At 33.1% G+C, this 18,995-nt stretch overlaps 1 protein-coding gene across 1 annotated transcript; it reads right to left on the bottom strand.

Annotated features, from left to right (window-relative positions):
• Positions 1 to 5,796: 5,796 nt before the first annotated feature.
• Positions 5,797 to 10,697, bottom strand: LOC134238688 (fibroleukin-like). The gene is made up of 5 exons (XM_062720807.1): positions 10,604 to 10,697; positions 7,456 to 7,592; positions 7,165 to 7,261; positions 6,562 to 6,819; positions 5,797 to 5,948 (listed from the first exon to the last, which is right to left on the bottom strand). The coding sequence occupies exons 1-5, from the start codon at positions 10,695 to 10,697 to the stop codon at positions 5,797 to 5,799; spliced, it is 738 nt and encodes a 245-aa protein (XP_062576791.1).
• Positions 10,698 to 18,995: the final 8,298 nt, after the last annotated feature.

Genomic DNA, 18,995 nt, shown 5'->3' with positions numbered 1-18,995 from the left:
TCATATAATGAAAAAAATACCATCATATAATGACAAAATACCAGCATATAATGAAAGTTCTCCACAGAAGGCAGTTACGGCGTTCCATATGAAAAGATTTCTTCTAAAAATCTATGAATGATAGTTGCATTTACAAAAAAAAAACATAGAAAATAATGACACATTAACGGAATACATTTCATCGTATTAAAATTTCTATGGCAAAAATTTAATTTATGAATAAGCATTTCTTTGTTATTTTTTTATTTTATTTTATACATTAATTGCATGATAGTGAGGGAAATCTGAAGACTTATTCAGCCAAGAAAAATGAAACTCGCCCGAGGGGAATATGATATTTCTTGGCTGAATAAGTCCTCATGTATCCAGAACATTCATGCAATGAATTGCTTATTATGCCGATACAAGCAAAATCTTTGAAAGAAACATAAACTTTTAAATTCGGCACCGCTCTCAAAATCACTTTTATTTTTTTACGTAAAGTTATTATAAAACCCTTTGGTCAACACATTATCATCAATTTTGTGACGTAAACCAGGCTATTATGACGTCTACTACTCTTGGGAGTTTTCGTTCAACGAACGAGAACTATATTGCGGAAAAATACCATAGGTGTTCCGAAGAGGTGGAATATGATGAAAGCGTGCTGCCGGCCTTGAAATATGAAGTTTTACTGCCCGATCACTTGATAACCTAGAACCAATCAGATTTTTATATTGAGGTATAATAATATTTCTATATAAATATGATGTAACTGGTACTTGATTGATCCTGTTAACAATCTTATTGCTTATATCCTGTTCTTACACTTACCTGGCCTATGGCAGACAAACGATTGGCCAATTAAGCACCCCCACCTCCTCCACCACCACCACCACCAATAAAAAAATCCTGAAATAGCCTCCATATCTCTTTTTTTTAAGTTACTAAAATATTGCTCGAATTTTATTAATTGTGGATTTATTTTCAAATTTACTAAAACTTTGTTTGGCATTTATCCATTACTGATGAAAGCAAACTTTCATAGAAACGTAAAGTTTTCTAAAAATCAAAAGAAATGCAACTTAAATATTATACATTATCTAAAAGCAATTTCTTTAATTGCATTAATAGGTTAAATTGACTAGCGAGGATATAATTGCCCAAGCCTACACGTTTAAAAAGATGATAGAATCGCAACAAGTGACGAAATGGCCGCCTATTACAGTGTCAAGTAGGCTGTTGGGGGAGGATTTGAGTGGCCGCTGGCCGCGTTACACAGGTGGCCGTTTATTCCAGTTAAAATATATAGTAAAAATCATCGGGGGGAACGGAAAGTGGCCGCTGACTGCAAGTGGCCGTTGATTTCGGGTGGCCGCTAAGACAAGTTTGACTGTATATCTTTTCCCTACTAATTACAATTTTTTAGTGGATTTCTATTGAATATTTGAATTGCATTTAAATGGAAACAGAGTTGGGAATATTTCCGTCACAATTCTTGAAACATTTAGTTTAATTATCAATTTCACTTAATTGGAATCTTGTTCTATATTATCTTATTATTTATTTATGTAATACTACGTTTGAAAATGTCCCTCTATTTTTTTCAGGATAAATCATGATATTGACAACTTTATTATTTACATTGATTTTGTTTATCCCTAGAAGTTAAATTACTGATTTACTGTAGATTTCTTATTTTCTAGAGTACTTATTATCGCGAATGGGCTCTTCAACGTCAAATTGAGAGAATAAAAATTCGCGAATGGACGGTTGGTAAATATATTTTACATAGATTTCAGCACCATAAATAATAAAAGCGCGTAATTTAATTTCGCGTGTGGTGCTTCTAGCGAAATTACGGATACTTAATTCCCTGCGTATATTTAGGAATCAACAGTATTAAGCATGCCATACATAGACTTTTATAGGGTTTTCGTCAACATAAAGACTTTGACATTGCATTGAATTTCTTAAGTTAAAAACTAATTTATTTTTACAAAGGTTCTACCTCTTTAAAGGACAAGATATGAAAACGGCTGAATTTGGCTCCTTATACGATGTAAAAAAAAACACACACAGTCAGTCAAAATTGCGAAATTTGGCAGATAGGCAAGCTTGTGTTTTATGAATCCATAAACAAAATGTGATGTAAAATCGATTAAAATTGCAAATGATGATAAAATTCGGAAATTTAAACGTTTTTTGACATTTTGTGCCATCTGTATCCCAAAACTAAATACTAATAATGATTCGTGTCATGGTTGAAAACAAATTTTTATTTATATATTGTTGTATTAGTCTAAAAGACAACTCGAAATAGGGGACAGCATGGGATCTTAGCCTATCTGGTCTTTTTCAGTATTGCTTGTGGTATGCTTTTGTAAGTCAGATAAAATGGGTTTATTGTTGAACGCTATTTAATGATAAATGACTTTTTTCCCATTTGAAATATCATGTACAAGTTGTTTTTCAATTTACATACCAGGACTAAAAGAATACTGTTTTACTTATGGAATTTTGATCCCGAATATTGTTCGTTAATTCAATACGCATTATTTCAATATTGAAAATGTTGCTTTTCCATAACTCAATTTCTTCTTATTCTGAAAATTTCTGCTTTCGAAATATTTCTCAAAAATATTTCTAGAATGTTTTTTTTCTTAAAAGTGACAGTTTATCTGATCAGTGTTAGAACGATTTACTAAATTACTTGCTTCCTGAAATTTTCCATATGTACAAAGACAACAAAGTCTCTGTTCAGGCATAATCAATTGTCTCTTTCATGTAGAATTTAGTTAGTTAGTCCATGTTGAAAATGAATTGAATTGTCTTAATATGCTTATTTTTCTCAAGTTCATGAACAGTATTTGTGCCGGTGTTGAGGTTTGATTTGGTAATTGCTGTTAACTTACTATGGCCTTCAAATCCTTAATTAGATAATAAAAAAATAGAGTTGCTAATATAACATTTCGACTCGATATATCCTTGTGATTTCAAAATATAAAAATACCTTTGAGTCTGACATATCATTCTGTTTCGTATTTGGATAGATTATCAGACAAAATAGTAACCTAAGAACAGGATATGATGATTATCAATTTTGCTTACGTTAACTTCCCTAAACTCAATGTGGTAACATAACCTTATCATCTGTATATGACGTCTCCAAGTTGATTTGAAACGCAAATGCAAGTTCTATTACGAACATCATCTAAATCGAAGTTGGCTATAAAATAAATGGTTGAAACAAGGATATCAACACTCTCGTTTGAAGTCAAAGATTCGCAAGTTGTAGGGGCGATAACTGACCTTGTTTTCAAATACAATTTATTATGAAGTAAAATGTTCACATATATTTTTCTTTCAAATTGCTTGAACATTTCTTTTCACATTAAATTGTGCGTGGATTCTTTCCCGTTTAGCCAAGATCATGACAACGAGCACATGTCAGAGGTGAACTTTCGACAGAGGATGTTTGCTCCTCCAAGACACCTGATCCCACCTCCGTTTGTTTTTAAAATAATTTAGCAAATAACGAACGTATTATTCTAAAAATTTTCAACATTTCTTTATTTTTTTGTTGTTTTATGTCCCTTATAAATTTTGAAAGCACAGACTACATAATTTTAATTTCATAGCTTCAGTTCACGATTTTTTTTTTTTATAAAACCTCGTATATAAGTAAAATGCAAAATGCTATCTTTAACTTGAATTAATCATTTCTTTAACAAAATATTTAGCAAGAATTATTACCCCTTGACTGTCATATTGGAGGTCCAACTACAGAGGAGCCATTTTTTTTCTTTGAGCAACTTAAACCTGAATGGCAGAAATATATGGGCAAAAATTTTTAAAATATTAATATTAAAATTCAAAGGAAGCTTGTATTACCATAAATTCATAAGAATTCCCCAATCATTCTATGTGACAAGTTTATATTTGTGGTTGGGGAATGAAGGAATCCAGGCTATTGTAGACCCAATATGGCAACCAAGGAGAAATAACTCTGGCAAAGTTGTGCCTATCGAAAGCTATTGATTGCGTCTATTAAAAGCCTTTTTCTTAACTTGATATAACATATTAACCAAAAGTAAAGAATTACTGAAAACTCTATATCATCATATGCAATTATCCTCTTTATCAAAAAAAGTATTTTTTTTACCGATGGAAAAATGCATAAGAAGTCTAAGTTACAGTGAACCTCATATGCGGATTTTTGACAACCATTTCACCAGGTATATTTTTTAGCTTGACTAGAGAGTCTGACTCACTTTAAAAAAAAAAAAAAAACTTAAACTTTGGTCATAACTTTTCAACAATTAAAACTGGGGCTTTCATAGTTCATATAATTTTGTTATCTTTGTAACAAGTACTTCTCTTGGGTACTCACACTTTTGATTTTTAACCTTGACCTTTGGTGGTTGACATGCATCTAAGAGAATTCCACCCTTTCTATAAGCTGCAATACAGGGGCATCTTTGTCTTACAAACGCACCCTGTTTTCCAAATCAAAATTAAAATAGAACAAGAGCAACAGCCGAAGCAGATATTGTTTGGTAGATCAAGGAAGGTCTATATACTGCATACTAAAATGTTCTATTCGTAGGGTTGTTTTTATGCCCCCGTAAACGAAGTTTTTGGTGATATATAGTTTTTGTCGTGTCCGTCCGTCTGTCTGTCCGTCTGTCTGTCTGTCTCTCTCTCTCTCTCTCCCCCTCTCTCTCTCTGTCTAGCTGTCTGTTTGTCTCTTTGTCCCCAAAAACTTTAATCTTGCCAATAACATTTGATTTAGTGGAGCTATGACATTCATATTTCGCATGTACATGTGACAAGACCTTTCTTTGGGCACGACCAAATTTGACCTTTTGACCTTGACCTTGGAGTTTGACCCATTTGAACACAAATATTTTGAACTTTTACTTTGGCCATATCTTTTGAACAATAGATACCAGGACATTTATACTTAAGACATGTTTTGATTGTGGAAAGACATTTCATTGATTACCAACAACTTTAACCTTTTGACCTTGACCTTGGAGATTTCTGTACCTATGAAAAAACTTCAACCTTGGTTATAACTTTTGACCTTGGAGTTTGACCTACTTTTCACATGGCAGAACATTTTTTTCCGGAATACAGACAGTGCTATATTACACAAATTATACTGGTGTCGGAATAAACAGTTCCACTGTAAGACGTTTTATACAATACAGCATTTTTCATCCTTATTATCCTTTCATATGGCAATGTTTGTAAATAAGAACAAAATAATTATAACTTGCAATTTATTACAAAACATATAATACACACTGTATACAGCTTTTTGTAAGTACATTTGAAAATGGAAATTGACAAAACTTTACTTCTTCATGAAAGAGTTTAACCACAAAATACACTCAAAATAAAATCCTTTACAAGTTTTCCTACTTGATATGAAACTTTATTTCAAACACACAGTGAGTATATTCCCTTGATAAAGTTAAAATTGTCTCTTTTATCATAAATGTTTAATCATGCTGATAGTTGGTGATCGTCCATTGGAGGTCTCTACATTTTGGATACATCTGTTGAAAATAATAAAAAAAAATTATAAGTATTAGATAATGTTTCAGAAATGTAAAAGGGTATGTTATTTAAACCTCATATTAATAATTTTACTAAGCATTCAAAATGTTCAAGAGAAATTTACACTTGTTATTAAGATTGTTGTTTACCAAGTGATGCCTGATCATCATTGTGGTCCCTCTCATAGATGATCCACTAAACACAGTAGGCCACCAAAGTAAGAAGCTGTCTGCCGGGGTCCAGGGACCGTTAAGAAAGGCCCGGTAACACTCGTTTAACCACCATCCCCCTCCCCAGTAGCCAGCACAGTTCACTGTATCTGTCATTATCCCTGTCCTGGGTACTGAATAGACTCCCAGGCAGATTGTAGCGAGAATTTCCTGTGTCTATCAAAGTGTCTCCTGTAGAAGTTAAGAAATATATTTTTCACACTAATACTGTGAATGGGGTTATTTTGTCCAGCTAAAAAATTGTCGACTTTTTGTTTGCTAAAATTGATGAGTGTTAATTTTGGCGAAATATTGAATCAAGAGTTTAATATGTATCTTTCATTTCACAAAATTAAAAAAAAATCAAATAAAGAACTCCTTAAAACGAGCTTAAAAAACAAGCACTCGAGAATGTTCCTTAAAAAGAAAAGGAAAAAAAAATAAAAATAAAAACATTGGCTTTGTTGACATAGACTTCATTGAGAGCCACTTCTTACAAAATGAGTTCAGAGAATTGCAACTTGATTTTTTTTTTTTTTAAATAAATGATTAAAATTTTAGCTACTTGGCAATGACTTATTCAATGTCTTTGGTAACTTTGAATTGTACCTATAAATTATACACTGAATTGATAAAATTGAATATATATTATTTAAAAAAAAAATAAATAGAAACAGGAACGTTTACAGAATATTGTGAAATTATTTGTAGCATTGACTATATATACATAAACTTTTTTTTACGAAGTAATGATGATGTACGTGATTTATGTCCAATTTTCATACATTTACATGATTACACTTACCTAAAGTTCCCGTGGCAGGTCCTGCAAGGAAGAGTTGATATTTTCCTGTTTCGTTGGAGATAGAGAATTGCTCGTACATTTCATACAGCGTTGTACCATTCTGGAGAGTGATGGAAATATAAAGGGAAGACATTTTTCCTTTTGTTAACAGATGGATTACGTCATACATTTCATACAGCGTTGTACCATTCTGGAGAGTGATGGAAATATAAAGGGAAGACTTTTTTCCTTTTGTTAACTGATGGATTACGTCATTTCCTGTATTTAGATATAGTTTATTTGAAATCAACTGCAAAATCCATTGCAATACAATAATTTTACTTTGAATATGAATAAACCTCCCCGAAAAATCAAACTATTTTTTCTAAGCTGTAGACATTGTTGCAAAGATGGTGTATTTTGAAGACACCCATGCTGAATAATTTAATCCTCTTGCACTCTTGCTACACAAGATTTCAATCATACATGATCCACGAAGATGGTGAAGAACATATTACCCAGTCTTAAAATTATATCTTTGTTACGCTTTGGATTCCATTATTTGCTACAATAAATCTTTTTGTTAACTTTTGAATTCCCTTGTTAGAAGTGCACTCGTCTTACCAATCCAGTAATCCTGTTCTGGGGCACCAAAACCACTTTTGTATTCTGTCCAGGTCCTGTTGAAACTTAGAGATCCGATTACTCGCTTTTGAATTGCCTTTAATAATTAAAAATTAGAGCAATATAATTCACTGTTCTGAATATTTGTATAATCCAAATGCTATGATTCGAAGTAAAATTTTGGTATCTTATTATTGTTTTGAAGAATTTAAACACTTAAATGAATTATATAAGATGTATAAGATATAACTTTATGAACAATACATTGTGACGTTTAACATCTGTACACACCGTCCATCCCCCGCCCATTGTCTTCATATCACAATACACGGTGACAGGCATGGTAATGGTGCGATACGGGTAAATATCGTACACACCGGAAATAGAGCCAACTTCTGTTTGAAGATATCTACAATCTACGGGAATTGCTGAAAAAGGGGGGAAAAAAATCTTATTTCATTGCATACATAAATACGCGTATGAGAGATTTATGGTTAATTGTTGAAGACAAATTGTGAGCTAAGTGATACCTACAAGGTAGGTTATGTTATAATATTTCCCGTAATCTGAAATTATTTTGGCTTCTAAATTGATTCAAATCTTTAATCTTTGATTTCTTCAACGAATATTTAAGAAAACAAACTATTGGCACAAATAACCCTACTATTTTTTTTTAGCAATTCGAACACTCTTTGCATTTCTTACTCGTAGGTATGTTACAGATTGTAATTGATTGTATATTGTTTAACGTCCCTCTCGAGAAGTTTTCACTCATATGGAGACGTCACCTTATGCCGGTGAAATTCTTCAAATTTTGACCTTTACTCGGCACTCAGGGCCATTGAGCAGTGAGGAATCTTTATCGTGCCAACGCCTGCCGCCGACACGGGGCTTCGGTTTTTATGGTCTCATCCGAAGGACCCTCAGCTTTCACTTCAAAGTGCCGAGCGCATGGCGAAGGAACAGTTGCTACCAATTTTAACGACTAGGTCAGTCGAGGCCGAGATACGAACTCACGACCTCCCGATCACGGAGCGAGCGCCCTACCGACTGAGCTACCGTGAACAATGGTATGTTACAGAGGAATACATTTCTAAATAAAATGATGGTTCACTTGGTTAGTGGAACAGATCAAGAAATTAACTCAGTTGGTATGTTAATGTTAAAATTTCCTCGATTCGCCGGTGGGAACAATGAGCTTGCTTTTCAAATACAGTCTGTCATTGTATTGAATGTAGACAAACGATATAACACGGGTTGTAAATTATTTATTTTTCACATAAAATGTGTATGAAATTTTCGTTTTTCATATCAAGAGACGGTGGAGAGATGATCTGAGGGGTCGACAGAAGATCTTAAATACTCCATGACAAAGGGTTTACCTTCTCAGCTTTCGGGAAAGGTATTTTGGGAAACATAGTCTTTTTGTGATAAAAATACACCTATTGGAGGGTGAATGATCCAATTTAGCTAATCAAAGTAGTCATCAGTAGAAAATAAGATGTAGTTAAAATCAGCGATATGTCCTTCGATGCCAGCATCGCTCCTCATCGGCAACCCATCATTTACACATCTTTTAAGAATCGGTCAATGTATGGCAAATCATTTTCCAGTGTACATTGAAACTAACGTCATCGGCCGATAAGCGGAGGGCAACAGACAACGGCAGATAATTTGACGGTGTTCGACCAAACATTGGTTCATAGTCGATAGACGCACGAATGGACTATATTCATTATTGAACGAGCAATGTAAAGTGCAACAGCCAATTACGGCTTGATCTTCGGTCTAAGACAAGCAATGCATCACTTGGTCTTGACTACTTTGCAGATGAGGACCGATGCTGGGATATCGCTCAAACCATCAATTACCACCGGTCTACTCCCACCTTTCGGGAAATGTGACTTAGACATAAAGAAATTCTTATGTAGTGGTTTCACTACACTGTAGAACATGGAGACAGAACCTACAGATTAAACCGTACAGTGGCTGGAACGTTATTGTTGACAAACCAATCGTGTAGAATCGTTCGTGCATCGTGCGTGATCGTTCGTGTAACGTGCGAGATCGTGCGTGTAACAGACTCAATCGTTTGCGGTTTTAATCGTGCGTGAACGTGCGTTTAGAAACGTGTAAATTTCGTTTTGTAAGTTTTTATTGGAATGTTATCTGTGAAACAAGTATTTCGTTTATATTTTATTTTTTAATCCAAATAAAAGGAATGAAGCACAGTTTACATAATTAAATGCGGAACGAACTAACTATCGCTTGTAAACAAGCAATATAGTAAGTCGTACAATATTATGTTCTCGTCAAATAGCGTGACTTAGATAAACCGTACTAAGATGTTTTACTATATTTTTCTGAAGATCATTCTTGTTTGCTGCTAATTATGGTAAGATTTTTTTTTTTTAATTTTCAAATAATCAAAAAGAAATATTTTTACAAATAAGAAAATCTTTTTCAATGCTTACATAAATGTTTAGTCGGCAAATGTACATGCACGTCATGCAATGATTTTCGGGGTTTTGTTTAACCGTGTTTATCTCTGTAGCTTACCTTTAATTAATTTTTAAAGTAAAACAATAATTTGCAATGTCGTTTTTCATGTTTTAGAGATTTATAAACATTTTGAAGTAATGAAAACATATAGATATAACTTTTAAGTTATGTCATTCCATGCTGCCATTCTATTCCCAATTGTATCCCCCATTCTACATATTATGACATCCAATTCAATCAAATTTTACGGTCCACCTACTACTATCTTCTGATAGAAGAAAAACAATCCGTTTTCGTATGTCGGAGAATTATCTAAATAATTATTTATTATCTAAATTAATAAAAAAAAATCTTACATGTATTTAGTACCAGAAATACCCATTTCGGTTTTTTTTTTCAAAGTCGATGATATAATATATTTATTGATTATTCTTTGAATCCAAAATCAATATAAAGCCGTATTTCGTTTTGGAAATATCGATTCCTAAATAATTTGAACTATTTTGGGTGAAGAATCGTGCGTTTGCGTTAGCAATCGTGTAAGATCGTGTAACGTGTAGAATCGTGAGCGTGAAGGATCGTTCGTGTATCAGGTTTAATCGTGCGTTAATCTTGCGGAATCGTGCGTGTAACGTGATCGTTCGTGTAAGTTGTCAACAATAACAATCCAGTCACTATATTTGCCAAAGCCCCCTATCTCTGGAGATGCTGGTATGTAAAAATATTCCCCATTACTCAATTAGTACCGAATATAGGAGAGACTTTGCAGCCAGATATCGGCATAGGGGCTTTAAACATTCAAACAGATCAAAATAATACGTACAGTCATGTGAGTAGTATCTCCAGCCATCCTCATTAGATACTTCAGACGTGAAAATCTTCTTGTGGGTACGACATCTTTTCATCTGAGGATGGAATCCATAGAAATTTCACTCGCCTTGACACATCGCCGTACTCTCGGGCAAAGAATGAGAACTGTGTTCTCCTAAAAGTTCGTTATTTGATTTCTTATCATTAAACTCAAGTTTCATGGTATATTTTTGAGAAAAAATGGAAGCTTCAGATAAAGCTATAGAAGCTACAATGAAAAAGATAACCCACAAATTGGTCATATTTTTTTTTTACTTTTTAGAGAAAACAAGTAACTGCTGCGTTCTTGTGAATCTGTGAAAACTTGCCAAGTGGTCTTATATCTGCCAGATATAAATATATTAACCTTAATCAATGCCTCAAAAGTGATTAGCTAACTGATACGTGCTCTATATTTTATTGTTGTTTAAGTATCGATTTTATTGAATTGAAGATAAATTGTTGGAAATGTTCATTTTAGAGTTGCAATTTAAGTTATCACAATGAAATATTTGCTATTTGTTCAGTGAGCTAATGCCCGTTATGTTGGTGTATAGTATTTTTATCTCACCTGAGACAAAGGCTCAAGTGAGTTTTCTGATTAAAATTCTCCGTTGTCTGTTGTCGTCGTTGTTGTGGTAAACTTAACACATTTGTATCTTCTTCTCAAAGAACCACTGAGCCAATTTCAACCAACTTGCAACAAAGTATCCTTGCGTGACGGATATTCAAGTTTGTTCAAATGAAGGGCCACTCTCTCTTCCAAAAGAAAATAATTATGAATCAGTTAAAAATAATGGCATTTTAAAAAATCTTCTCAAAAACCACTTTGCCGAGGAAGATGAAACTCATGTGAAATCAACCTCAGATGATGTAGATTTACGTCTGTTCATATCATGACCCCGGGGGTAGGGTTGAGCCACGATGACCCCTCAAAGGTATCTATAGGAAAACCTTTAAACAATTTCGCAAGAACCATTAGGACTGGCTCAATATATTGATTATATAAATACTTTTTTCTATGAAGTTGAGGAATCCAGTATAGGCGTGATAATTTAAATCTATTTGGTATGGTCCATAAGAATTGTTTTCTTTAGAAAGAAGCTATGGGTATAATTTTAATGACAGTTTGCAGATTTATATCCCAGTTCCCTTAAAATACAATTAAGATAACTTTAAATATTGTAAACTCCTTTATCAGCTCGAACCAGTACATACTGATCGTTTATCATTTCTGTGGTTTTGAATACAGAAGGATCAGAAGGTTGTTAACGACAGAATGGGTTCCGTGTATTGACAATATATCAAAGAAACAAGAGGCCCATGGGCCACATCGCTCACCTGAGAAGCTTTGGCCATTCTTTTCTTTACCAGATTTCCCCCTTTTAATACATATTGTTATCCCAACCTATCCCAATGATCATAATTTAAACAATTTGAAATCTACACTACCCCAGTATACTTCCACATAAGTTTCAGCTTTTCTGGCCCAGTGATTCTTGAGAAGATTTTCAAAAAATTTTCCTTTAAATTTCTATGTAAAAAATTCATTCCCCATTGTGGCCCCGCCAAACCCCCGGGGGTCATGATTTGAACAATTAAGAATCTACACTACCCCAGGATGCTTCCACATAAGTTTTAGCTTTTCTGGCCCAGTGGTTTTGAGAAGACGATTTTTCAAAGAATTTTCCTTTATAATTCTATGTAAAACTTTGACTCCCCATTGTGGCCCCGCCTTATTACCGGGGGTCATGATTTGAAGAATTTAGAATCTACCCTACCCTAGAAAGCTTCCACATAATTTTCAGCTTTTCTGCCCCAGTGGTTCTAGAGAGGAAGATTTTCAAAGATTTTTCCTTTATATTTCTATGTAAAATTCTGATTCATTGTGGCCCCGCCCTAAACCCGGGGGTCATGATTTGAACAATTTAGAATCTACAATACACCAGGATGCTTTCACATAAGTTTCAGATTTTCTGGCCCAGTGGTTCTTGAGAAGAAGATTTTTCAAAGATTTTTCCTATATATTTTTATGTAAAACTCTGATTCCCAATCGTGGCCCCGCCCTACCCTCGGGGGTCATTATTTGAACAATTTATAATCTACACTACCCCAGGATGCTTCCACATAAGTTTCAGCTTTTCTGGCCCAGTGGTTTTGAGAAGAAAATTATTCAAAGATTTTTCCTTTATATTTCTATGTATAACTTTGATTCCCCATTGTGGCCCCGCCTTATCCCCAGTGGTCATGATTCGAAGAATTTAGAATCCACCCAACCCTAGAAAGCTTGCACATAAGTTTCAGCTATTCTGCCCCAGTGGTTCTAGCGAGGAAGATTTTCAAAGATTTTCCTATATATTTCTATGTAAAATTCTGATTCCCCATTGTGGCCCCGCCCTAAACCCGCGGGGTCATGATTTGAACAATTTAGAATTTAGACTACCCAAGGATGCTTCCACATATGTTTCAGCTTTTCTGGCCCACTGGTTCTTGAGAAGAAGATTTTTCAATGATTTTTACTTTATATTTCTATGTAAAACTTTGATTCCCTATTATGGCCCCGCCTTTTCCCCAGGGGCCATGATTTGAACAATTTAGAATATACAATACACCAGGATGCTTTCACATAAGTTACAGCTTTTCTGGCCCAGTGGTTCTTGAGAAGAAGATTTTTCAAAGATTTTTCGTATATATTTCTATGTAAAACTTTGATTCCCAATTGTGGCCCCGCCCTACCCTTGGGGGTCATGATTTGAACAATTTAGAATCTACACTACCCAAGGATGCTTCTAAATAAGTTTCAGCTTTACTGGCCCAGTGGTTCTTGAGAAGAAGATTTTTTAATGACCCAACCCTATTTTTGTCTTTTCCTGATTATCTCCCATTGTGAGGGAACATGGCCCTTGATTTTAATTATTTGAATTTCCCTTTACCCAAGGATGCTTTGTACCAAAATTAGCCCAGTGGTTCTTGAGAAGAAGTCGAAAATGTAAAAAGTTTACAGACGGACGGACGGACGGACGACGGACAAAATGTGATCAGAAAAGTTCAATTGAGCATTCGGCTGAGGTGAGCTAAAACGAAGATATGCCTCTAACACACAGTGCATACTAGTTCTGAGTCTAACCATGGTTTATATGAAGCGATGAGTCGAACATTCGTCTTTATGTTGATTTTTTAAGGTTTGAGACAAACACAACCTCAACAGGGCTTGTTTTGTATTTTCAATACAAAATCCTATTATTTTCTCTAAAATCGTTTCAGAAATATTCTCATTTTGCAATTTTTCCTACAATACGAGTGTAAGAGGCATTGTAACTGCGGTGAGAGATTATTCCCAGACACCTTTAAATTATTCAACCAAAGATAAAGTTTGAATTCTTTTAATATACTTCTTTAATCATTTGTAATAAGCTGATTTTATGACTTCACGCATGCATATCTAGTGACATTCATAGACGTCTCTATTTGTATGACACATCAACTTAATACTAAGATATTTTATTCATAAACAAGTAATTATCGAAATGTCCACATTATTCGGGGGAGAGTTTCTTTTATAATACAGGAAATTATAAAATTTTAACATATAGAGAAAAGAGGAACCCAGTAGGAGGCAATACTCTCAGAATGTGTGTTCTTATTTTTACTTGGGAATTATGTACAAATGTAACAGTTATCGGAAAACAATTGTCTTAACCGATTTTGTAGATGGAAAAATTTTACATATATTTACAAAACTAAACTGAATGATTTAGTTGCAATATAAGTCACAAAAGTTAAAAAAAAGTATCTTTATCGAAAAGTATTCAACTGAAAATTGATATTCAAATTATCTAAAATATCTTTATAAAGTAGAATAATAATAAAAGAGAACATTCCAACATTTGTTAATTGATACAAAATGTTCTTTGATAATAAATTGTCTTTTTTCAGAAGCCGATTGAAATCCATTTTATGAGGAAGATAATATGTAATATTTTCGTCTCCTTTCTTTGATCTTTAAAAGCCAAAGTGTTTCTAATAAATCATGCTCTTTTCATGTATAAATAGGCTCTCTTTACACAGAATGATATAATTTGTTTCCTCTTAAATAGATATTTACGGCTTAAAATGTATCAATTTTAATGATTGATTTAATAATAACATAGAATTGTTAATCTTTGGACCAATGAATCCTACGCCAAATTATGAAAATTTTTATCATCCCTAACGTTGTTTCTTGTATATAAGGAAACTCATTTCACACCAGGTGATTTAAAGTTTAAAAAAATGATACGTCATTATACATTTTGTGGAAAATATATATGTCCCTTTCTTTTCATCAATTTATTTATTTTTGATGATCATATGCTTTAAAAAAATAAGATGATAAAACACAAAATAACGAAAAGGGACAACAATTAATCTAAAAAATTATAACACACAATTAAAATCGGTGAATCGAGATGTAGAATATCTCAAGGCAAAGGTGTACATAAAAGAATGAGTGCACTTTAGTACGTCATTTGGAACGTTTATAAACTTTTTATGTAATACTACTTTTGAAAATCTCTACTCTATTTAAGAACAAAATCTTGCGATTGACAACTTAGTTGTGTACATTGATTAATATTTACTTTTCGTCCTTAGAAGTTTAATTTGTAATCTATTAAGCATACCATGCATATACCTTTATGTTTTTGTTTTGTTCTCCTTTTTTGTCATCACAAAGACTTTGATATTCAATGAGTTGCTGATTTTCAAAATATTTTTTTAAGTTCTTTAAGGAACAAGGTGTTGAAAGGGTCGTTTTTTTATGTAAAACCCAAACAAAAAAGTAAAAAAAAATTGATATTTTGTACTTAAGAACTTTAAATGATACTTAGTTTGAAGCGAGCATTGATTTGATTTTAAGCTTATGCAGAGGTCTAGGCCACAAGATGGCAAGGCTTTAGGGCTTTTCCCAATGTATAAATATCAGTAATGTTTTATCTTCTAATATTTTCTTTCAAATGTCTCTTTAATATGTATTTTACTGGACAAAGTGAAATATTTAGCAAATTTACTCTGGGCAATTTCATAGTTTAATCCCTATAATGCTTAATTCAATTTTAATTTGGTTTTCCAAGCTATACCGAACGTTCTGACTACAACAAACTTTATAAAGTATTTACTCCTAATCGTCTATGACTCAAACATCAGAGAAATTTTCTGTTTCTGTTCCTGTGTATTAAATATAAACTACCTGTAACCAAGTTTATAGTAAGGTTGCCTCCATAGAGAAATACCTTATTTCTTTAAAAAAGTTATTCTCTGCTTCTGCTAATAAATAAACATATTAAGTACATTGATATAATGAGCGAGAATGCCTGTTCACAAACACTTTTATAGCTCCGGGGTCAGGGGTTCTGGTGTCACCAAGGTGTTCTATTGATTATATAGTTAAAATGCATAAATTCATTTTAAATCTTCTATACTCTTGAGAATTTATCCAATGAACTATGTACATAGTTTAATTAGGAAAGATGTTTCTTTCCAATTTGTGAATTTCATAGAACCTGGGTTAGGTGTTCTGGTGTTAGGGCGGCGCTCTATTGATAATATAGTGAAAATACATTAATTCTTTGGAAATCTTCTCAGCTCCTAGGTATTGTCCGTAAAGTTCGTGGACAAGTTAAGAATTAAAAAAAAAGTTGTGTCACTGATATTTATTATTTGCATATGTCTAGTCCTTTTCTAAATGCGAACTGAAAAATGTAAAACCTGATTCAATTTTAAATGTTTAATTACAATTATGACTTCATACATGTAATAAGACTTGGTATGGAGACCCAGAGCAACGCAAAATTTTAATATTTTTTTTTTATCACTTTATAAATTTCCTTTGTATTTTTAAAAATTCTGCAGAAATCTGAATGACAATTTTAGATTATGAGGTTGACACAAGTTATCACTTCAAACCTTCAAAATTTGAACATCCAAAATTGTGAAATGGCTGAGCAATCAAAGTTAGAACATATTAAAACGGATCGGAATTGTTAAAAAAGGGACGTTTTTGGAATAGGTAGAGCAGTGAGCAATGATAAAATTCGGCGTAGACATCGGATAAATACCTACAGAGACCAATAAATTTTGTAAACAAAAGGGAAAACATAGTAAAAGAAACCGTATATTAATATTTAAGTGGCATATAATATTTTCGGACGGAAGGAACAGTTTACAGGATGACAAGCGTGTAGGAAAGCCATCATTCCGAGATTGCAGTGCTGTAAGAAAGAACATCGTAACGTAACTTTACCGTATTTCCGTAAATGAAAGCGCTTGGAGGATTGCCGCGGATATGAGACAGGCATTTTTGAATATTATTTTACGTATTAAACATGAACATTTTGTGCACATATTTATGACTGGTTAAACCGACATAAGAAATGTACTGAGTTAAAGGGTGACAATATTGAGAAAAGTTACATGTACTCGAATTATTGTTATGACGTCGGGTTACGTCAAGAATTTTAACTTTAGTGCTCCGGGTATGAGTGCGTGTCTTTTTTAATCTGATAAAAATATAACTATTTGTACTTCGTTTACGTTGAAAACCTGCATGGTAATAAAATGAAACATGAATTTAATGAAAATGATGTTTTCATATATTTTATCGATGTCTGTCAGTAATTATCAATGTTGCCCACCATCTTTAGGGAAAACCCTCGTACATAGTAATAATGATCATGTTTGCCTTTCCAAAATTGTGCTAGGGAGGGGTTCTATTGATTATATATTGAAAATTCATTAATTCTTTAAAAATCTTCTTCGCTGGGCTTGGGTATTAAATAAACTTACAAAGTACAGTGTGCATAGTTTTGTTGAATAGGATTACCTTCTTTCAAAATTGTGAATTTCATGGAATCAGGTTTAGGGGTTCTGGTGTTAGGGTAAATACAATTAATATTTCAATTGATTATACAATAAAAACTGCATAAATTCTTTGAAAATCTTCTACTCTGCTCCTTTGTATCTAACCAATGAGTTATTTAATTATTTTTAATTAGAAAGGATGTTTCTTCCGAAGCTTCAAAATTTGTTAATTTCATACCGCCAGGGTTAGGGGTTCTAGAGTAAGGGTGGCGCTCTATTGGTTATATAGTAAGTTGAATTATTTTTTTTCTTCTTCTCTGCTCCTAGGTATTAAACAAAAAAATAAAACTAACAAAGTACATGGTTTTATTGAATAAGATTGCCTCTTTCAAAATAGTGAATTTCATGGTCTCAGGGTTAGGGGTTCTGGTGTTAGGATGGGGTTATCTTGGTTATATAGTTAAAATACATTCATTTCCAGAAAATCTTCTTCTCTGCTCTTGGGTATTAAATAAACTAAACAAGAAAATGGTTAAGTTGAATAAGGCTGCCTCTCCGAAATTGTTAATTTTTTAGTCCCAGGGTCAGGGGTTCTAGTGTTTGGGTTGGGCTCTATTGATTATACAGGTAAATTGCATAAATTCTTTAAAAACCTTCTCTGCTCCTGGGTATTAAACCAATGAACTATATACATAGTTACGATGCTTCTTCTTAATTTCATGGTCCTTGGATCAGGTGTTCTGGTGTTAGGGTGGGCTCTAATCATTACTGTGCAAGAAATGCATGAATTCTTTGGAAACATTTTTTCTTTGCTCCTTGGTATTATACAAATGATGTAGGCACATATTCATGATGAAGAAATGTGCCCTTTTCAAATAGTTAATTTTATGTCACCTGGGTTGGGTGTGCAGTCTGTGGGTGTGGGAATAGGGGGGGGGGGGTTACACAGTCTGAAAATTATATAATGCTTTGAAATCTGCTCTTTGGTTTAATCAACAATTTTATGTGATAATAAAACAGCTTTTTTAAAAAAAAATCATTTTTTGAAAAAGGTCCCCTTTTTCACACCTATATTTTTGCGCGTTGATTTTCCAAATTAAGACTTAACGGTGCTGCGTATACATATCTGTTTTTTAACACAATTCTGAGCAATGATCTGAATACGATATCTACAATTTCTCGCCTTCGAATAAATAAGTTATTCGAAAAATATACTAGATTTGTATAAAAATCATTTTTTTTTATATATAAACAGCTAGTAAATGGATTTCATGATTAAAGAAATATATGTAAAAATCAACTTAAGGACTTACATAAACTTTTAAGATTAACCAGCAATTTTAGCGAAGGAAAAAAAGAAATGAAACGGGGAAAAATACTGCTATAGAAGTGTTGCAGAGAATATGATATTAGGTGTTTCTTTCCTATATATGCAAATTAACAAAGAAAAAAAAGAAACTAATTTCAGGACTAGGAATAATGAAACAGACTTGGACTAAGTTCAAACTTTCAAGCATCTATCAAACTTTTAATACGTGTTATATAAAACTATTCATTTTCCTTTAATATCGTTTTGATGGTGCTAAATTGCTCATCATTTTCATTTTGGAATGCTCAACTCATTATATATCTAAGCGCCATAT

This window comes from Saccostrea cucullata, unplaced genomic scaffold, assembly GCF_032062105.1.
Source record: "Saccostrea cucullata isolate Sc308-1 unplaced genomic scaffold, CSIRO_AGI_Scuc_v1 ctg13708, whole genome shotgun sequence".
NCBI lineage: Eukaryota > Metazoa > Mollusca > Bivalvia > Ostreida > Ostreidae > Saccostrea > Saccostrea cuccullata.
Note: the sequence above shows the minus strand (reverse complement) of the source record. Positions and strands in the feature narration are given on the sequence as shown.

Bases quoted from the DNA above. Each gene is read 5' to 3' on its own strand.
- LOC134238688 (XM_062720807.1), bottom strand. From the start codon at position 10,697: ATGAAACTTGAGTTTAATGATAAGAAATCAAATAACGAACTTTTAGGA. The intron at 7,262-7,455 runs GTGTGTACAGAT...TAATTATTAAAG, and splicing joins CAATGGGCGGGGGATGGACG to GCAATTCAAAAGCGAGTAAT. The intron at 6,820-7,164 runs GTAAGACGAGTG...ATCTAAATACAG, and splicing joins AGAACAGGATTACTGGATTG to GAAATGACGTAATCCATCAG.